This window comes from Lynx canadensis, chromosome C1 (genome assembly GCF_007474595.2).
Source record: "Lynx canadensis isolate LIC74 chromosome C1, mLynCan4.pri.v2, whole genome shotgun sequence".
Lineage (NCBI taxonomy): Eukaryota > Metazoa > Chordata > Mammalia > Carnivora > Felidae > Lynx > Lynx canadensis.
Window position 1 is genome coordinate 33416332 of NC_044310.1, and position 13238 is coordinate 33429569.

The 13238-nt window shown below is 40.4% G+C and overlaps 2 protein-coding genes across 2 annotated transcripts; one reads left to right on the forward strand and one right to left on the reverse strand.

Moving 5' to 3' along the window:
- The first annotated feature begins 371 nt into the window (after positions 1 to 371).
- Positions 372 to 1310, forward strand: LOC115522218 (olfactory receptor 2G3-like). Its single transcript, XM_030327874.1, has one exon. The coding sequence runs from the start codon at positions 372 to 374 to the stop codon at positions 1308 to 1310; it is 939 nt and encodes a 312-aa protein (XP_030183734.1).
- Positions 1311 to 11442: 10132 nt separating this feature from the next.
- Positions 11443 to 12390, reverse strand: LOC115522228 (olfactory receptor 2A12-like). Its single transcript, XM_030327889.1, has one exon. It carries the CDS (start codon positions 12388 to 12390, stop codon positions 11443 to 11445), a length of 948 nt encoding a protein of 315 aa, XP_030183749.1.
- Positions 12391 to 13238: the final 848 nt, after the last annotated feature.

Genomic DNA, 13238 nt, shown 5'->3' on the forward strand with positions numbered 1-13238 from the left:
TCTCTCTCTCTCTCTCTCTTTCTCTCTCTCAAAAATAAATAAACATTAAAAAAAAAAAAAAGAAAGAAAAGCAAGGCTGTGTCAGAAGGAAAAACAGATACCTATAGACCAGAATGGAAACAGCATATAGCGCTTCCCTGATTTGGTGTTCACCATTTTCATCCCCATATTCCTCAACTAAATCCTGAACCCAACCCCAATACCACCCAAGCTACTATGGGGACATATCTCACAGTGCTTCCATCTGCCAATCCAAACTGCCCATTAAGAAACATAAATGAAACAATGAGTGTGAAAATTCCTTACACACCCTTGGCATAGACACTCAATAAATTACATACCCTCAAAACTCTTTAAACAGGCAGATCACAATGCAAGAACTCAACCAGTCCTCCGTGACAGAATTCATTCTATTGGGTTTTGCTCCCAACCCTAGGACCAACCCTCTGCTCTTCACCTTCTTCCTCACCTTTTACCTGCTAATCCTCATAAGCAACAGCCTCCTCATCACCCTTATTCACCAGGATTCTCGCCTCCACACACCCATGTACTTTTTCATCAGTGTCCTCTCCACGCTGGACGTGTGCTACACAACCACTACTGTGCCCCAGATGCTTGTGCATATTCTCAGTGAGAAGAGGACCATCTCTTTTGCTAGATGTGTGGCCCAGATGTACATCTTCCTCCTCTTTGGGGTCACTGAGTCCTGGCTTTTCTCTATCATGTCTGTGGACAGGTACGTGGCCATCTGCCATCCTCTCCGGTATAAGATCATCATGAGCCATTGGATGTGTCTCCTCATGGTGGGCATCTGTGCAGCCTATGGTGTGGTGGGTGGCCTGTGCTATACCTTCTTTGCTATGAGTCTGCCCTACTGTGGCCCTAATGAAATTGACCACTACTTCTGTGAGGTCCCTGCTGTCCTAAAGCTGGCCTGTGCAGACACATCCCTCAATGATTTGGTGGACTTCATCACGGGCTTCAATGTCATTGTGGTCCCACTTTCCCTGGTTGTCATCGTCTATGCCAACATCTTTGCCACCATCATGAAGATCCGCTCAGCCCAGGGACGAGTCAAGGCCTTCTCCACCTGTGCCTCCCACATCACTGTGGTCACCATGTTCGCCATTCCATGCATCATTATGTACATGAGCCCTGGCTCTGACTCTTTGTCAAACAATGGCAAGAAAATGGCCCTTTTTTATAACATTGCCACAGCCTTCCTCAACCCTGTCATCTACAGTCTGAGGAACAAGGACGTGAAAAAGGCTTTCCTCAAATTGATGGGATGGAGCAGGGCCCCACAGTGAGGCCTTAAAGCTGAAGACCTGGGGAGCCAAACAAAGCATGACTCACACCCACAACCCCTCAAAGACTCTTCCATGAGACCTGGGAGGGCTGTACTCCATAAAGCTAACCCTTCACCCTGGCCTAGGGAGAAGGAACTGAGTACTCAGACAACCACAGCATCTGTGGTGACCTGGTTTGGGACAGAGGTGATTGTGAAGGTAGAGCACAGTGGTCAAGAGCCAGGATGACAGACTTGATTTTAGCCATTAGCAAGACATATGAATTTTTGCAAGCCATTTAACTTCTCTAAGGTTTATATCTATCTCTTCCTCACAGGGAGGTTGTAATGATGATGTGAGATTCTATGTGAAAAGTATTTAGTACGAGACTAGCAATAGTCAGCTTTCAACAGATACTAGTTTTAATGTTTAAAATTTATTTCTTAGGGATGAACTGTCAACCTTGAACTAGCCAATGATCTTCTTCTGGGCTGTGGAAGTAACTGGAGCCCTAGAGAGTAAAGGGAAAAAGGCAGGGAGTGGGAGTATTAAAAACTCAAAAACTGAGAAGTGAAGAATCTTATGGTGAGAGACGTGAGAATGAGGAAGTGAGCCCTTATCTCCCATCCACAAATTGTGCACCTTGAACTCATCTTCTACCTTTGTATTGTAGCCATTCGTTCTTATGCTTTTGTATCTTTACACCTCTTGATTTTCCTTTGCCCCTTGTTCTAATAAAGTCCATTTTGGAAAACTACAGCCTGTCTTGGGTGATCTCAAGGAAGAGAGACTCTGTCCACTTGAGGGTGAGCAAAATTAGGGAGGGAGTGGGTATAACGTTCCCCCCAGATGCAAAAGTTAGGCAGTCCAGGAGAGGTTAAAATCTCCAGGGGGAGTTTCTCTTCTGCTCCCTCTTGCTTAGAGAGACCTTCCCTGAAACTCTTCCTATGCCTCATAGAATCTTTACAAACATAAATTGTTTTTTCCCAAATTTCATTAATCTGCAGGGTCATGTTACTGGGCATCACTGTATTTACTGGTTTTGCCTCTGTTTGCTGCTACAGGAACTCCAGCACCCAACAAAGCAATACATGTTCCATAGGCTAACAGGCAACACCTTCAGGTTGTTCTTTCCTACCCCCTTGCTGATGTACAGTGACTATGAAACTCCTTGCAAAAAAAAATCAGCTGGACTGGCCGGAAAATTCAACATGAATGCCTATGTCCTCCATGGGTTACCAGGGTCCATGCCAAAGGTGTAGGTCTCTATGTCCTCAAAAATATTGCCCTATGCCACCACACAGGAGCCAGAGTGTCACATAAATAATGAATCAAAATTAAAAGGCAGATAACAAAACAGGGCATATCATTGCAACATACTTACAGACATGTTGATAATGACATGAACATAGAAAGAGCTCTTACAAATTGGTAAGAAAAATACAAACACCCCAGGAAACTGGCAACAGATCTGAACAGTTCATAAAAAAAAGACATTCAAATCATCAATAGATGTGTGGGGAAAATCCTATCACAGTAGGCACCAAAGAAATGCAAATGTAAGTATCAATGAGATACCACTTTTTCACCTTTGAAATGGCGAAGAGTTTTTAAACAATGGAGTCAGAGGTGGCTCCATTGAAACATGGACTCTCGTACATGGCCAGTGTACCCATCTTTTTGCAAGGTGATTTGCCTTTATGTATCAAGAACCTTACACATGTCCATAATTTCCTACCCAATACTTCTATTTTCAGGACATTTTAGGAAATAGACATCAAAAGGGCAGGAAAAGTAACATAACCATTTTCATTGTGTTACTTACATAGGAAAAAATTGGAACCAACAGAAAACATCTGTCATCGTGAGTGATTTAAATATATTATGGTATAATGGTGTACTCCATAGTCATTGAAAATGTATTTTATAAGAATATTTAATGATATGACTGCTCACAAGATGCTAAGTGAATAAAAGCAAGAAACAGCTGGTGAACAGCATGTTATGATCACACCATTAATAGTCGTAAATACCCTTTCACCCTTGAAGTCACACATTAAAGCTTAGAATAGGAGAGAGTACCACTGAGTCATACTTTTGTACACACTTGTGCACACCCACACACACACAGCCACACTCCCCACCTTTTCAAATTAATGAATTAATAAACTGATTAAGGCAGCTTACCTTATCTGTGTTTTCACATTCGTTCTCATGCTCCTCTCTCACCCCAATTTAATTTCACCCCCAATCACAGTATGTCCAGACATCTGGCAAGTAGAGGCTTTCAATGGCCCAATCCACTCTATGAGCCTCTTCTCTTAAATTCACACAGCAGGGATGAAATCATGGACTCCCAGGAAATTCCAGTGAACACAGACACACAGTTTGCCTTGATAGAGTCCAGTCTGACATTGTTACAGACACTTTATTTTTTTTTCCAAATAGGGCAAATCTCTTCCATTTCTGGAACAAGCTTTCCCACTGAGCCATCCCAGCTAGTTCCATTGAGAAAATCTCAAACTTCTCTAACCAGAGTTCTGACCATGTCTGTCCCCTGTAGCATGTAAACTAACCCCTCTTCCAAAGAGCTTCTGGTGATTTACTATTTCCATTTCCTCCTCCTGCTTCAATCAATGTTGGCAATTTAAATTTTTCTTGAAAATTGTCCATTTTATCTTGGTGTTCAAGTTTACCAGCATCAAACTTTTTTTTTAAGTTTGTTGTATGTGTAGCTCTGTATCCCCCTTTTTAAATTCTTAATATGTATCTTAATATGTACAAATTCTTAATATGTATCCCTTTATTCTTTGATCAATCTTGCCAGAGGAGCATCTATTTTGTATTTTCAAAGAAACAGATTTTGGCTTTGTTAATTAACCTTCTACAAATTGATTTCTGCTTTTGTTTTTATTATCTCCCTCCTGCTCTCTTTATATTTACTCTAGTAAACAGAAAGGGAATGACTAGCTCAGTATTTTCAGTCTTTCTTGTTTTGTAATAAATACCTATAGAGCTATAAATGTCCATCTAAACACTGCCTTCACTGCTTCCTACAAAGTTTTGTATGTGATGGTTCTTTCAGTCCTAATCTTGATCTTTTCTGCTACAGTGCACATTATCATGAGTGGGATACCTCAAATCAATCAACAAATAGGGGAGTAATGTCATTATAGTGAAAAATCCCATTGGTTCATACCCACTTTTTTTTTCCAAACACATTCATATTTTGCACAACCAAGTACTAGCGATCAGTCCAGATCCTGATTGTATGGCAGCCAGAACTTTCTCAAAGTCCATGCTGTGGCCAGAGCATTGCAAGAAAAAAAAATCTTTATTTCTATGCAGCCAGCCATGTTCATACTCTATGTTTTAACAGCTCAGTATGAACATGTGGTCAAACAGAATGTGAGTCAAGTACTCATGTTCAGAAGCAGGCTGCCAAATGAGGTAGTAGAAGTGGTCGCTTACTCTGAGCCTGGTCAGAAAGACCACAGAGATGAGGCTTGCAGAGGCCAGGAGGCCAACCCGGGTAACCTCTGACATCGCTTCCCATTCTGAGATTCATGATTACTAGAGATTTGCAGAGCAGGGGTGCCAGGCACATTACTCCTTCCTGCATTACTTTCCTCTTACAAGGGGTCCTGATGAAATGTTCTGTCCCAGCCTGTTCCCAGAGTGGTACCTATCAGACTTGGGTTGCAGTGACAGATTCCTTGGTGTCTCTACTGGGGCTCATTTGGCCCTTCTGGCCGCTACAGCTGATGGGATGGTGACCAGAGAAGCACGAAGGTCTTTTTCTGATAGACACAAAGGATGCTGTGTCCATGACAAAGTGCCACTAGTACTAAGTGGTGTTTCATGGCCAGTCTTTTGTGGCCTGCAGGGTCCAGCCCCAACCAGCTCCTTCATCTAACGGTCAAAGTCATTTTGCAGGATCAGAGGCATTACTGTTTTGATTAAGTGTTAAATGTAAAGCTATGAAACTTATTTTAAAAAATTGGAGAAAATCTTTATGACCTAGATTTAGGCAACAATTTCTTAGATGTTTATACCAAAATGTAATCCATAAATTCAAAAACTGATAAACTGGACTTCACCAAAATGGAAAACTTTTGCTCTGCAAAAGATCCTGTTAAAAGATGAAAAGACAGGCCATATACTGGAAGAAAATATTCTCAAGTCCCATATCTGACAAAGAACTTGTATCTAGAATATATATAATACTCTCTAAGCTTGACTGTAAGAAAATAAAGAATCCTGTTAGAAAATGGACAAGATTTTGAACAAACACTTCAACAGAGGTTATACAGATGGCAAATAAATGCAATTAAGCACATGAAAAGATTTTCAATATCATGAACTGTTAGTCAAATACAGACGACAGCCATGAGGAGGTGTCACTATACTCTTACACTATTTAGCCTGTTATACTGGCTTACATGAAAAATACTGACAACACTCAAGGCTAGGAAGCATGCAGAGCAACAGGATCATAGCTAGTGGGAATGCAAAATTGTATAGCCTCTCTGTAGAACAGTTTGGTGTATGCTTTTGTAAAACAGCTGCATTGAGATATAACTTATATACCATAAAACTCACCCACTGGCCCTGTGCAAATTCAATGGTTTTTATTATATTCACAGAACCATATAACTAACACCACAATCTAATTCTGGAACATTTCATCACCCCAAAAGGAAATTCCATACCGATTAGCAATCACTCCTTCTCCCCCACTCTTATCCCCAGGTCTACCCAACTACTACTAATTTACTTTCTGCCCATAGATTTACCTATTCTAGACATTTTCTATAAATGAAACCCTATAAAATGCAGACTTTTCTGACTGGCTTTTTTTCACTGATTTCAAGGGTCATCATTTAGCATGTATTATTACTTCATTCCTTTTTATTGCAAAGTAGCATTTCGTTGTATGGATATACCATATTTTTTTATCCATTTAGTTGATGGACATTTGAATTGATTCCACTTCTTGGCTATTATGAATAATAATGCTAGGAATATTGATATACAAGCTTTTGTGTAAACATATGTCTTCATTTCTCTTATACATCTAGGACTGAAATTGATGGCTCATATGATAACTCTATGTTTAACATTTTGAGGAACTATTATTTCCCAAAGCAGCAGTACCATTTTATGTTCTTACCACCGATGTGTAAGAGTTCCAATTTCTCCACATCCTCACCAATACTTGTTAATGTAGTATTTTAAGCTATAGCCTTCCAAGTAGGTAAAGTGGTATCTCATTGTGGTTTGGGTTAGAATATTACTATAAGCATACACATATCATACAACCCCAGCAAACACATTCCTGAGAATTTGTTCTAGAAAAAAAATAACTTGTTTTTTTATCTTTACACAAATATTCATAGCAGATTTATTCATAAAAGTCAAGAACTAAAAACAATCTGAATGTACTTCAACAGGTGAATGGATACACTGTGGTACCTTCATACAAGAGAATACTATTCAGCAATACAAAGGAACAAACCATTGATATGTACAACAATCTAGATGGATCTCAAAGACATCAGGCTGGGTTTTTTCTTTTTTTTTTTTTTTTATTAGTCTCAAAAAGTTACATGCTGTATGATTCCATTTATGTAACATTTTATTTTTTAATGTTTGCTTATTTTAGAGAGAGAGCACAGGTCAGGGAGGAGGGGCAGAGGGGGTGAGAGAGAGAGAGAGACAGAGAGCGAGAGCGAGAGCGAGAGAGAGAGCGAGAGAGAGAGCGAGAGCGAGAGCGAGAGAGAGAGAGAGAGAGAGAGCCTTAAGTAGGCTCCATGCTTAGCGCAGAGCCCTGAGCAGGGCTTGATCCTTCAACCATGAGATCATGACCCGAGTCAGCTAAAATCAAGAGTCGGATGTTTAACCAACTAAGTTACCCACTCACTCCTGTTTGTGTAACATTTTCAGTTAAAGTGACAAAATAGATCATAGACAATCAGTGCCAGCCCTCTTTGTGGTAATGGAACAATGTTGTATCCTTATTGTGGTTACATGAAGCTATGAATGTAAAAATTTTTCTTAAAACCATATATCCCCCCAAATGGGTACATGTAATACAGGGTGAAATTGTAATAACATCTGTAGTTTCATTAGTAGTGGTATACTGATGTCAGTTTACTGGATATGATAATGCAGGGAATCTGGATAAAGGATACACAAGAGCTCAATTCACTATTTTTGCAACTTCTTGTGAATCGTAAATTATTTCAAAATACAATGTTGTTGTTGTTGTTGTTTTCATAGATCTCATGCCCTGGTAGAAGCTGAAAATCTTACTGCGGGTCACCCACCACATGACTAGGCAAATAAAATAGCCCATCATAAACTGTGTTATCATAACCACAGAACCATCAAGTCAGACACACAGAGAAATAGCTTTCAAGAGAAGTTTTGCTTCCTGTCCCTACAACTTTGAGTTTGTGCTCAAAGGAGGAATTCATTCATTAGGAATGAGATCTATGGTTCTATTAGACGCTGAGATTGCCTGCTGGCCACTCTTGTAAACCAAATGGAGGAGAGGGGCACTATATTGCCTGGTTCCTGTTACCAGGGGAAATTGGTTTGCAAGGAGGGCAAGGGAATATATATCTTGTACTCCCTTGGCCAGTAGAAATTGTCACTGACAAGTGTGGTGACCCAATCAAGAAACTTGCAATGAGTAGAGATCTAATGCACAGTATAGTGAATATGGACAACAGTGTTGCATTATAATAACTAAACTTACTAAGAGTCTAGATCTTAGTTATGCTAATCACAAAAAAGAAATGATAATTATGTGGTGTGATAATGGTGCAAACTATCATTACAATGGTAATCATATTACCATATATAAATATCTCAAATCAACAAGTTGCATATCTTGAATGTATACAGTATTATATGTCAAATATATTTCAATAGAAAAATAAAGTTTTTAAAACCTCTCTTTAAAAAAAGGCATCCAGGGGCGCCTGGGTGGCGCAGTCGGTTAAGCGTCCGACTTCAGCCAGGTCACGATCTCGCGGTCCGTGAGTTCGAGCCCCGCGTCAGGCTCTGGGCTGATGGCTCAGAGCCTGGAGCCTGTTTCCGATTCTGTGTCTCCCTCTCTCTCTGCCCCTCCCCCGTTCATGCTCTGTCTCTCTCTGTCCCAAAAATAAATAAACGTTGAAAAAAAAAATTAAAAAAAAAAAAAAAAGGCATCCAGCAGTCAGGCCCTACAGGAATGCAGGCTTGAGACACCTCCCCAAGTGAAGCATCCTATCCAGATGAGGTGTTGGTCAAGGATAATAATATGGAATGCGGACACCCGGGTGTCTCAGTCAGTTAAGCATCTGACTTTGCATAAGGTCATGATCTCATGGTTTGTGAGTTCAAGCCTGGCATCAGGCTCTGCACTGACAGTGCAGAGTCTGCCTGGGATTCTCTCTCCCTCTCTCTCTCTGCCCCTCCCCTGATCATTCATTCCCTCTCTCTCTCTCCCTCTCTCTCTCAAAATAAATAGATAAGCTTTAAAACAAAAGATTCCACTTTAAAAAACAAAAAACAAAAAACAAAAAAAAAGAACATGGAGGGGCGCCTGAATGGCTCAGTCAGTTAAGTGTCTGACTTCAGCTCAGGTCATGATTTCGCCATTTGTGAGTTCGAGCCCCATGTTGGGCTCTGTGCTGACAGCTCGGAGCCTGGGGCCTGCTTCGGACTCTGTGTTTCCTTCTCTCTCTGCCCCTCCCCCACTTGTGCTCGGTCTCTATCAAAAATAAATAAACATTAAAAATTTTTTAAAAATTAAAAGGTCAAGAAGAAGAGAAACTAGAAAAAGGAGACTAAGAAGTACTGGCCATTAAATAAGGGGTGTGGAGTTTTGGAAGCAAGTCAAGTAAGTGCTTCAAGTAGGAAAGAGAGATCAAATATGTCAAATGACGCTGAAGGTTGTATACAAGGACTGAGAAGTGACCAGTGCAGTGAACAATGTGAGGGTCAACAGTTACCTTGACATAAGTGGTGGTGGAGGAAATATTAGTAGTGTCACAAGAGTGAAACCTGACAGGTGTGTTTCAGAGAAAATTGTAAGACAAGAGTTAGAGACAGAACTGTAGACAACTGTTTCCTGGAAATTTTCTCCAAAAGCAAAGAAAGGACTGATGGCTGGCAGGGAAAATCAGGACTAAAAAAAAGGTTATTTTTCTTTGAGATTAAATAATAATAAAATATTAGTACTCTATTCCCTTTTCCTTTCTTCCAATTCAAGAGGACTGTATTGTCCTCCTTTTCATTCTCAACAAAAATAAGGTGAGAGCCTGCATATAAGGAAGCCAAGAGCTGAGTTCAGGTTTTCTTCAAGATAAGCACAGTGTTAGGAGGCTCACTAGAGATGGGAAAGGAGCTCACGAAGCCACAGAGCCAAGAGAATGTTATGTCAATCTTACCAGAAACCTGGAGCCACACCTGTGTCGAGGAAATTTCAGTTTCTCCCCTTGAGTTTTCCAAAAGCTTCATTCACTATTGAGCTTAACTTTTTTAAAAATTTAATTTAAAAAGGCTGTAGTTTATACTACACAGGTGGTGTGATATGGTCCTTGCAGTGTTGGCTAAATTGTTGTTCTCAAACTTAGAAGTGTGTAGGAATCACCTGTAGAATCTTTTAAAATGCAAATGTTGATTCCTTAGGTGTGGAAATACCAAAATTCTGCATTTCTTAACACCTCCCGAATGATGTTGGTGATGCTAATCCCCAGACCACTCCTTGATCAGTAAGAGTCTAAATAGTTTTGCATGAATCAATAACCCCTGCACTCAGGTATTCACACTCTTGAGTCATCCCCTCCCCTTGAGTCTGGGCAGGACCTAGTAGTTTGCTTCTCGTGAATATCCCACAAGTGATGGGAAATCACTTTCAAGAGTAGGTTACAGAAGACCCTGGCTCCACCCTGCTCACAATCTCTCTGATGAAGCCAACTGCCAGGTGAAGAGCTGCTCTGAGGAGAGGCCTACATGGAAGAAACTGATGGATGCTCTGTACAGCTGTCAGGAAAGACCCTCAGTCTAAAAGCCCACCAGAAACTGAACCCTGGTGACAAGTGAGCTTGGAAGCAGATCCTTCCCCAGTCAAGTGGTAGGATTTCTGTAGCTGATTCCTTGATTACAGCCTTCTGAGACTCCCTAATCTGAGGATCCAGCTAAACTTTGCTCAGATTCCTAACCCACAGAAAAAATAAATGTTTATTGTTTTAAACCACAAAATTTGGGGGTAATTTGTCACACACCAATAGATAACTAACACAGAGGAACTGCAAAGAGTCACAAGGAAACTTTGGGGGTTGATGATAATGATCTTGATTATGGTGGTGTTTTCATAAGTATATATACACATTTCAAAACTCATCAAATTGTATACTTTCAATATCTACAGTTCCCCATATGTCAATGTATTTCAATAAAGTTAAAAATGCATTATGAAAGTGTCTGGGTGGGAGGAGATTTTCCCAATTGCTAGGAGATTCTGCTCTCCCCTGAAAATATCACTTCACTAAGACAGAGCTCCTTACTTTAGATACATGAGGGTTTATGTGCCCTAAATGAATACTCTCCTAATAGTATTGAATGAGAAATGACCTGTGACCTATATTACTTTCCTGAACCCTATTTTATATGATTACAATAGATTTTCTTAAATTGTTCTGTGGTTCAGACCTTGTCAAATCCCTGACTGAGCTTTAATGGTGTTACTGACCGTTAGTCAGTAACTAGTAACTGCCCATTAGTCAGTCACTGACCAGAAGTCATCTTATGCCCATCAATTTGAACTTATTTCATGAATCCAGAGATCAAGCACTCAGGTGCATGTTCACTCAGTAATAGGAAACATGAATATTAGTGCCAATTCTATGCCAGGTCTTGTAAACTGGTGGTACAGAAATGAATCAAATATAGGCGTGCCTTCATGGAGTTCCCTGTCAGGTGTCTTTATGCTTGAGGGACACCTATTGCCATAACCTCCTGGGTGTTCTGAGATATGATCTTACTGAGACTAACCCATTAATACATCATGTGTGCCCATTGGATGTTGGAAAGAATTTAGATGGAGAAGTCATGTAGGCTGTGTCCCAGGTTTGTTGCCGGTATCCATGCCTCTGTGACTTCATTCTGTTGCTTTACCCCAGCCTGTCACTTTGAGTAAAGCTCTCTTCACATCTTTGTTCCTAAGACTATAGATGATAGGATTGAGGAAGGCAGAGATGATGTTGTAGAATAAAGCCAACTTCTTATCTTCTTCTGGGGAAGATTCAGAACCAGGTCTCATGTACATAACCATACATGGTATAGAGAACATAGTGACAACAGTAATGTGGGAGGCACAGGTGGAAAAGGCCTTGAGCTGCCCTTGGGCTGAGCGAATTCTCAAGATGGCAGCAAAAATATTGATATAGACAATGATGATGAGGGAGAGTGGGACCAACAGAAGAATGAAGCCCAAGATGAAGTCCACCTGATCATTGAGAGATGTGTCTGCACAGGCCAACTTCAAGACTGCAGGTACTTCACAGAAGAAGTGATTTATCTCATTAGGACCACAATAGGGAAGAATCATAGTAGAGACAGTGTATATCAGGGCACAGCTGATACCCCAGAATCCACAGAAGGCCACCATTGACCCACATAGCAAAGGGCTCATAATGACTTTATACCTCAGGGGATGGCAAATGGCCACATACCTGTCATAAGCCATGATTGCAAAAAGCCAAGACTCAGTGATTCCTAGCATCAGGAAGATGTACATCTGTGCCACACATCCAATGTAGGAGATGGTCTTCTCCTTGCAAACCAGGTGTACCAGCATCTGGGGCACTGTGGTGGTGACATAGCCCATATCCATAATGGATAGGACACTGAGGAAAAAGTACATGGGTGTGTGGAGGCGGGAGTCCATGCGTATCAAGGTGATAATAAGCCCATTGCCCAGAAGAGTGATGAGGTAGAGGAAGAGGAAGACACTGAATAGAATAACATTTATCTCTGTGTTACGAGAGAATCCTAAAAGAATAAACTCAGTAAGAGAGCTATGGTTTCCCCAGCGTAAGTCTTGCATCCTTCTCCTGGTATAGAGAAAGAATAGAGCCATAATCATTCATAAAATAAAGTCTTCAGATTCAAACCCTGATGCTACTCTTTTATTAGGAGGGCCAAATATAAGTAGCAAAGTAGGTTCTCATTAGGACACCCACAAAGCTGGGAACCAAATTTTTAAAAAAAGAATTTCCATTTTATATGAAACAGCATGTTAATATTGTATTACTTAATCCTAGTTTATTCTGAGACTACAGATAATAAATTTCACATTTCAAAATGTAGAACTTGCAAAAAGGAGTGTCCAAAACTGTGTCCTGCACTTCCTGAACTCGCCATAGTTCATGGAGCTTATAAAAGATTTCAAAGCAGTCAAAAAAATAATTGGATATTTGAGATTACAGCATCTGTTGTGTGTCATACCAAATGGAGATTTCTACCCCTCCTTGGAAGCTTTTATCAAAATGGGCTTCAGTGGGACTACTTGAGTAGCCTAACAGGTACTCTGGAATTTTAGAGACATAGTTATTGGATATATGACTTACTCCAGAAGACAACTATCATTTGGAAATAAATTCAGCTTCATGACAAGTCAAAGTCATGTATTTCCATGGACCAGAGGTGGGTAATAAAAGAGAGAGAGAGAGAGAGAGAGAGACAGAGAGAAAGAGAGAGAGAGAGAGAGAGAGAGAGAGAGAGAGAGAAGGAAGGAAGGAACAAGAGATGGAGGGAAAGAAACTACCATGCTAGGATACTATACTCAACAAATATATCCATAAGGAATGAAAGCTGTTTGCTCTCCAAAAACCTGATAATCAATTACCAAAAGACTCACAGTAAAAGAAATATTAAAGAGCTTCTTTAGGCTAA

What these genes read in the sequence shown, in the direction of transcription:
- LOC115522218 (XM_030327874.1), top strand. Translation starts at nt 372, where the DNA reads ATGCAAGAACTCAACCAGTCCTCCGTGACAGAATTCATTCTATTGGGT.
- LOC115522228 (XM_030327889.1), bottom strand. Translation starts at nt 12,390, where the DNA reads ATGCAAGACTTACGCTGGGGAAACCATAGCTCTCTTACTGAGTTTATT.